Here is an 8925-nt window from a genome sequence, read left to right on the forward strand (position 1 = left end):
CAAGCTGCCTACACAAGGCCAGAGGCAGGGTGGGATGAGATACTGTTCATCGTATCGATTTGTTCTGGTTTTCAGAGCATTTCACGCTACCCCTGACCACTAAAAGTGGAAAAGAAGTGCAGGACCTGCTGTGCTGTGTATTTCACATTTTTTTTAATTCACCATGCCCAGTTGACATTGTCCTATCCAGCTTACCTGGTGGAGTCAAGCCCAATTTGGTTGATGCAGGAAAGTACAGCCCAATGAGAATTGTCATAGTGCTGCAGTTATCTTTGATTTATATTTCTGTCATTTATTATACATTTAATATGATAGTATTCTGTGTTTGTTACTGTTTTCTTTAATGAGAAGAAGTAGTTTGGTAATTATTCTGACTTATTTTCAGCCATGTTCTTGGAAGTTTGTTATTTCAGCTTTATATAATTTGTTGTGTCAATTCAAAACATTGCTTGAGTCTTGCTGAAAAAACAATTGATATAAAAGTTATGAAAAAGTATTTGCTTAATGCTATGCATTATAGAAATCAGAACAATGTGTGGCTCTTGAAGCACAGCACATGCAGAGATCACAAAGGCTTGAGTCTTCTAAATCTAATGGACCTGACTTTAGAGTGGAAATCAAATAGTGTAAAAATTGAAGATAAGGTTAAATAATGAACCTTTAACTCTTTTAATTGTTGAACGTTATTAAAAAGATGCTTTCAAGCAACAAGGAAGTAGATATACAGGGACATCAGATAATAACAAATTCTTTTTTTTTTTTTTCTGTTTCTTAGGTTTGCAGAGTTCTTATTTACAGAAGAATTTAAGGCTGGTTCCCGGGCATTAGAAAGTGTATATAGTCTGTATGAAGGCTTCTCGGGAACCGTGTGTTTCCTGACTGACTTGCTGCAACCCAACCAAGCTGAGTTTCCTCTCTTCAGTGTCTTTGTCTAGAGAATAGCATTCTTCTGGGCCGCATCCCATTGGCAACGGGAGAGGGCACCTGCAGTTTCACTTATGTGTCGGGAGAGGTTATTTACAAAAATCAAGCCAGTGGTACCACTAATGCTAGCCTTAATGTAGCTGGGAGTCAGGTGAAGGAGTAAATACTCTGGGGCTTTGGGAGGGAAGCATGTGACCAAAAAAATGGGTCAGTAAAAAAGGGGGGAAGTGATTAAATCTGACAGGGGTAGATATTTATCTGTAATAAGAAGTAAAATCTAATTATTCAAGTGAGAGAGAAAGGGGCATTATCAAACTTTTAATTTGGTGGTTACACAGGAGAATAGAAAAGGCAAGGTGGAATTACAGGGACACGCAAAGAAGGAAGAAAATGATACATCCAGAATGTTTTAAAAAGAGACCTGTAAAAGCAAGTCTTCTGCAGCAATGCACTTAACGGGGAGGGTGTTGTAGATATGTCACTACACTGCACAAAGGCAAAATCTGGGATTTTCTACCTAAACCACGTTTACTAGTACTAGTACCATGTATTAGAAATAACTGTATCTTGGAGCTCTTTCATCATCATATGCATATAATGACAGTTATGTAGGTAGATACATATTCAGCTGGCAGTTTCACAGGTTCATTTCAGTGAGTGGGGTCTCACGTATGTAAATCAGGACTGAATTTGACCATTCTTTTCAGAGCACAGTCTGTGGTAGGGAGCTGGTCTCCTTTACTGATTTATCGTAACAGTGTCACTCATCAATACCTTCCCTTTCACAGGGAAGATGAGTGGAGCCGTGGAGGAGACTTGGATGAAGAAGTTAAATAGCAAAGACACAGCAGGCAGGTGCTTTCTTCACAGTACAGCATTGCTAGATAGGTATTGTTCAGCGATACAAAAGCTCCCTTTAAAAATTAATTACCTATAGCAGCACTTCTGAACTAAGACATACATAGTTCAGAGAATGGAAAAACTATTTTCCTGATGAATTGTTCATTAAAGACCCTGCAAACTGAATGCAAACCCTTGGTGGCATACTGAGCTTAAGAAAAAAATGATAACAAAACTGCTTCTTCTGGTTAACAAAATAATATATATGCCCAAATTATTTCTATAGAAATAATGATTTCCTCATCACTAGTTGCACTAGCACTTAAGGTTGCAATTATATCCAGTTTTATACGTATTATATATATATATATTATGATAATTAAAAACTAAAGAAAATATGTAATTTGTACTAAAAATATAAAGCCAATACCTATATTTAAATATTTTTATTTATTTTTATTTATATGGGAGTAATGTAATGCAATTACCTTTTACAGATAGATTGGGAAGGCCAGTACGTCAAAGATTGCAGTTAGAGTGAAAAAAACCTGACCTCTGTGCACTGCCAAGCATTGCAGTCTCTCTTCCTGCATTCTTAACTGAGGGAGATTACAATTTCTTTATTTTTTATGCCTAATGGATTAAAGTTCCCATTTGATTTCAGTGGGCCTTGGTCAGGCTATAACATGGAGCCAAGTCTTGCAATCCTTCCATATTTTAATATTGTAATCCTATTTCTCCTCATGCCACTCTTACTTTAACTTGATGACTTGCATTATTATGAGCTGCAGATTGGGATTTCTGCTATTTGTCTTGCACTGTGCAGCTCTAATTAATTATTTAAACATAGAAGTAACCATATTTCACTGGTGACTAAAGCAATGTAGTTCTGTACCTGCTTAGCAAGTATTTGGGAATCTTCTGATGAATGTTAAAATTCAATATACATTTGTTACAGGTTCATTTGTGGGATAAAGGGTCTTTTAAGGAAGCCATTACTGTCACTTCATCACTGTGAGCAGTGAGATGTGTACGATTTTTGTGTACAGGTATTTCATAGGGAGGTACACATGTGAGGCTAAATCCAGAAGCGAATGGGAAGTCCATGTGCTCTGCCCAGCCATGTTTAAAAGCACGTGTTAAATCAGAGCAAAGTCCATTTTCAGCAGTGCAGATCCTGAGCCCATTGGGATTCTCCTCTAGTTGCTTACTGTAATGCATAGGGCTAATCTATGTCATAACCGGAACCTTTTTACACAAAAGATGAAGGAAGGTAAATGTGGCCTATCCACTTTTTCCCCATGACCAACAACATGTCAGTCTCAATTTGTATTGCAGGGTAGTGGCACTCAGCTAAAATATGTAAGTAACATTTGTGTCAGAGCATTTAGACAGCTATTGCAATTGCATTTTATCTTATCGTAAGACAGAGAAATAAATGGGTTCTGCCACAATCTGGCACAGGATGTTGCAGTCCTACATTTATTGCCAATTATTTTATTTATAGATGCAAACAAAAACAAAACAAAACAAAACAAAAAAAGAAGCCTAGTGTTCGGATAACTACACAGTCAAAAAAAAAAAAAAAAAAAAAAACAAACAAACAAAAAACAAAGAAACAAACAAAAATTAAGCCTTAACAGAATCTACGCCTATCAACAGAGTAATCATGACCTTTCGATTTTCCCAGCACGCACTTTTTAATTTTCACTATGCCAAAGCATTTAATTGCATCCATTTACTTGTTTATTTGTCAGGAGATGCTTGAAGGAGAAAACCTTTGCCAAAACCTCAGTAAGTCTAGAGCACAATAAATAAATACAGTAATTTAGACCCTGACCAGGTCATGAATGCTGATATTGTAACTTACACCACATATATGTTAAAATTTACCATAACAGTAGTAGATAAAATCGCTCCATTTTATTATGCTTAACTTCCAACCGTCGTTTATCTTTTAATATAACTCTATAATAATATAAATCTATCTGAAGAATTCAGTGCCAGTTTTCTGGTGCTCCCTCCACCCCACTCCACGTCTCTTTGTAGATTTCATTTCTTCTGATTTAGGTTCAGAGAAGGTTTAGATCTGCTCTGTGTTGCTTTCTGCAGCACCAGCAAAACAATCTTCTGTGTCTGCTACCCTTCTCCGTATATGAAGCCATGTGTTTGGCGTCATTTGATACTAATCCTATGAGAAAGAAAATGCTCACTTGATAGGTTCAGCAATGAGAAAACCCATGCAACCACCCAGTTTTCAAAATCTGGGTCCCAACTCTCTCTCTGCAAGTTCCACAAGTTCAGCACTGAGGTCAGCAAGAGCAACACACTAAGTGTGTTTACTGAAACTTAAGATATAAATCATAGTAACATAGACATCCAGTCTCATAGGATACATTGTGTAAAATCTTGGAATATAGTGACTCATCTGTCACATTGTATGTGTCAGTTTGAGCTCATTCTTACAGCTTTGTTGCTTTTCTTATCTGATCCAATTGGACTAAGGTATGTGCTGTAGTCACAGCTTCTGAACAATGTCAGTATACCCTAGGGCTCTTCTGAAAATACCACTCGTTAAATGGGCACGGTTTTCTATCTTTTTCCTAATTTTAATCTTCTAATTGCTATTTTTCCTTCTTACTATTTTACACATACGCTGTTGCAACCTTTATTTGCTGCATTAAATGCATGGACAGGACAGCAACCTGAGTAGAGCCATTGGCACTTTTTGGTGTGATAAAAAATAAGGTCCTTTGTGTTCCTTTCGTACTGCTCGGGGAAATCAATTACGTGTCCTTCGCTAGATATTCTCAGCTGGATGCTGCTTCCTCCTGCTCCAAAACCAAGCCTAATAGACTGAAAAATTGTACTTCTGAACAGATTGTGCCATGGTGCTGTGACAAAAGACTGTGATACCAGAAACTTGAGAAGCCTCTTTTAAAAGTGTAAAACACAAGTTACTGAGTCACGTTTGCACATTAGTCTCTCTACTGTGTTAAGTTTCTAAAGCGTAGGCAATAGGAATTTAAGTGATATAATAGTATTTCTGATTATGCAGTTAAAGCAAAAGGGATGCATTGTGCTGGTATTGGTGCTTATTTGTGATGTACCTGTGTTTGTGTGGTGCTGTTTGTGAGTAAAGCTGTAGATTACAAAGCAGTTTAAGGACCTATATGCTATCCATGACTTTTGGTAGGTCATCCATAGATTACTGTCATAGAATAATTTTGAGGGAAACTAGATCTGTGATGTCAAGATTTAGTGATTTTAGCATTCATAGAGCCACATGCAATCCGTTTCAGCAACAGTACGGTTCTAATGCATACATCTTATTTTTTCCCTGCCATTTACAACTTCCCAGCATGATAATGATTTTGTTTTGTGCCACTGCTTTCAATATCTGCTTTGTTTGCACCGTTGTTTCCTTCGGTTTCCCTGCCTTTCTTTCCCAGTCTACGGAAAGACTTCTAACTTTGGAAGGCTAAACAAGCAGCCTGGGTCTTTTATTCTTGAAAATAAGATCAATTGATTTTTGCCGAAAAGGAGTGTTCCACTTATTTGCATTACATTATTTTTACGCTCCCAGGTGGTCTCTTCTCACTGGCTTGGCCGTTTCCCAACTGCTAAGGAAAAATCATTATATTGTAAAATAACTGTAACTGATGATATGCGTCATTGAATAAAACAAAAGGGGAAGACTCTAGGCAACACATTCACTTATCTAGGATCTCAATCAGAAATAAGGGAAGTAACCAAACCTCCCCAAATACGCATTGAAATAGTTCTAGGAATTATGCACAAGTGAATGCAAGTGAAGTGGTCACCCTCATCGCCACTCGGTGAAATTAAGTAATGCCATTCTGGTGTTCTAATAATAATTACACGGACATTAAGTGAGCATGATAAGAATATTGATTTTTTTTTTAATCCCATGGAAAAAAATAAATGTAGGTATCTGATATATTCAAAAATGTACAGGTGCAATGTATACAAATGGAAACTTTCATGATCAATCAGTTTTTTGTACGTGAAGCATTACCTGCATATACAGTTATAGCATCTGCCAAGATATTGCATGTTTTATGCAAACAGCAAACTATTTTAGCATATGCATGCATTTGGAGAATATAACCTTGTTATTTGTCTTGAAATTTTGTCCTATAAGATCCATGGACAGAGTGTATCTCAAAGGTCTGCCAAATAAATCTCAGGTGCAGTAATTTCCTACATACATTGAATATTCACTGACATGAGTGCATATTCTAATCTGTAGGAAAAACTAGTATATCAGGAGTAAGAATTGCTCTGTGGATTTTAAAGAGTAATCTTCCTGTGAAAAATTACACAGATGAGCAATTGTTGTCTAACAGCACAGTTCAGATTGCTCTGAGTTTATACAGAGATGTCCTGGATTAAGTAGGAAGTGGCATAAAACTAAATTAAAAATAAATAAGAAAATGACCAAAAATCACATTACTGACAGAACGACATACTTCAAAGCCATAACCCAAAAATGCTCAGGGTCCACAAAACAATACAGCAGTTTAGGGATGTGAATAGGCATTTTCCAAGAGAATAGCACAGTTTGCTGTGGTACAGTATGCGCTGTACTTAACAGGTTATAGCTGCCTTGAACTCTTCATTGTCATTACAGCAAAGTCATCATATGCTGAAAAAAAAAAATCTGCCTAAGAAGGAATTGCCTGTAGCTGAACCTACTGCCTACCCCTATCATTCAATGGAATAAAAGGGATGTACATTATCAATGCTTACAAAGTGGAAAAAAAAAAAAAAAAAGCCAACATGCACAAACTTTTTGACCTGTCTTTCACCTAATAAATTTTCTGATATATTTATACTGTCAATGATGTCACTGTTAGTCCTGTACTCTGTATATTTAAAACTTTACATCACGCTCTGGAAAAAAAAAATCCATAAACAGCAATCTGTTTGAAAATACATACAGCTGCATTTATGTTTAACATGTACAAGGAGGGTCCCTTGGCTTTGTTCAGTGCATGACCCAATAAGAAGGTGAAGGCATTTAGGTCAAACACAGCAATACCAACTAAAATGGCAGAAAAATCAATAAAAACTTATTTTGACTAGTGGTAAAATGGTATTTGAATTAAAGATCTTTTGTAATGCAGTGATATTCATCAACAATACTGCATGATTATACATACCCAGGTTAGATGGGGCTTTGAGCAACCTGGTGTGATGGACGGCGTCCCTGCCTGTGACAGGGGGGTTGGAATTAGATGATCTTTGAGAGGTCCCTTCCAACCCAAACCATTCTGTGATTCTATGATTCACACATACTACCAGAAGTCCCGAAGTTAATGATAACCTGTAATGAACAGAAAACAAATCTTATTAAAATATTTAGTCCTACTTCATACCGAAGAGAAAGGCTGTCTGACCTGAAACTGGGCTCTGTTTTTGTCTTCATTACCATGACCACACAAGAGAAGAAATATTTCTAACAGTCTAATTTTGCTAATGTTTTGGCCTCATGCTCTCATTTTCAGGGCCAGATATGCGACCCGCTGATGTCAATGGTGAACCTCCACTTGATTTCAGGCATGCGAGGTTAGGGCCTTCCACATGTGTGAAACTGGGGCAGAACTGCATCATTCTGGGCCCCAAACCTGCAGGCTTTTCTCAACATGAGTCCCTGGTATTAGCGAGACTTGTTCGTATAGTAAGAGGAAAGCACACGTGCTTGTATATGCAGGGCCCTATCTGATAGCAGTTTTACACCCATTTTTACTCAGTATGTCTGCAATATGCATGAAAGCCAATACCAATTAGAAGTGCAGGGAACTAAATGGCATTACCAATAAAGGGTGTAATTTCACATCTAGTTTGTGTTGGCGACACTTGAATATTCAGTATATTCCAACATAGTGTTGATTTGAGTACATGCTGCACCCTAGATTCATGTCTCAGCGTAATAGCCATCCGCAGCCATACTGTGGTACAGTCCCTTTAGAATCAAGGTGATTTGATTCTTTAGAAATGCACCTTATTGTTTAAAAGCAGGACCCCTGCTCCTCTGATGTTTTAAACACTGTGATCTTTCAGAATGTGTTTATTGTATTAGTTTTGTATTGTAGATTATGATAGAAAATAGATTTTATAGCTTTTTAAAAGCAGAGATAATACTAAGCTTCATAGTGGCAGAACAAACTGTGTATATCCGTAATACTAATATTAAAGCTGTGACTATATTTTGCCTTAAATAAAAGCCCAACTTTGAACAGTATGATTTTGTGTTGCATTGGTTAATTCCTCATCTTCCGGTCAATTCCTTATCTTCTTTATCACCGGCAGCTTTCCTTTCTGGAGCAGTGACTCAGTGCTCCAGGGCTCTCAGCAGTACTGTGTTATCGGAGGTAAGAATCATTTATGTGAGAATTAGGCAAAACATCCAGGCTGCATTTAGTGATTCAGCAGAACTGTCCCATGGTCGTGTCACAGGAGGTAACAGGCTGCTTTCGGGCTGTGGGTTGAAGCTTGCCGCTCGGCTGTTTATTTTCACCCTGCTTCGATCCCAGTAAAAGCCCTCCATTCCCAGTACCAGAGCACCACAATGACCTAGGTGCACCCAGAGCAAGGTTTTTCCCCTTTGGCATCAGCAGCTGAGTTCAGCTAGAGGTGAGTGATGGGACTTGCGATTTGCCAGTGCAAAGGCAGTCAAGAAACATCCCAAACAAAGTGTTATTGGCACTTTTTCTATAAATCTGGTGACAACCTAAGTAGCATTACAGCCTATTAGCTGGCATGCAGAAGTAGCTATTAGTGCTGTGCCATTAATCGGCTAAAAGGATCCCAGACTCCACATCTTCGCCTTTCCTGCATACTCCTAATCGGTCTCTGGTTCCTAGCTGACCTGCTCGGGCAGGTCCGCAGCTACCTGGGCACCAGCCAGGAGAAAGATGAGCTCGGAGGGGAGAGCCGGGTGGGCACGGACCCAGGGTCTGCGCCGAGAGGCAGTGACTGAAGACCCCTCCTTGGCACTGTGTGCAGGCCCCAGCTGATGCCCCAGGAGCTTTGCATCGTGCCAGGTGCTTATAATCAGGGTGTTTCATCTCTCCAGGGGTGTTACGGAGAGCCTGCAAAGGCCAGCCTTGCCCCTTGGGCTGCACCTTTTGCCAC

At 38.5% G+C, this 8925-nt stretch overlaps 1 protein-coding gene across 1 annotated transcript in view; it reads left to right on the top strand.

Annotated features, from left to right (window-relative positions):
• The window catches only part of LANCL3 (LanC like family member 3), a 36617-nt gene extending 28585 nt beyond the window's left edge, over positions 1-8032 (top strand). The window contains exon 5 of the mRNA XM_021268723.4: positions 776-8032. Coding sequence (XP_021124398.3) covers positions 776-935 — 160 coding nt within the window. The 3' untranslated portion in view covers positions 936-8032. The remainder of the gene's footprint in view (positions 1-775) is intronic.
• Positions 8033-8925: the final 893 nt, after the last annotated feature.

Source organism: Anas platyrhynchos, chromosome 1 (assembly GCF_047663525.1).
Source record: "Anas platyrhynchos isolate ZD024472 breed Pekin duck chromosome 1, IASCAAS_PekinDuck_T2T, whole genome shotgun sequence".
NCBI lineage: Eukaryota > Metazoa > Chordata > Aves > Anseriformes > Anatidae > Anas > Anas platyrhynchos.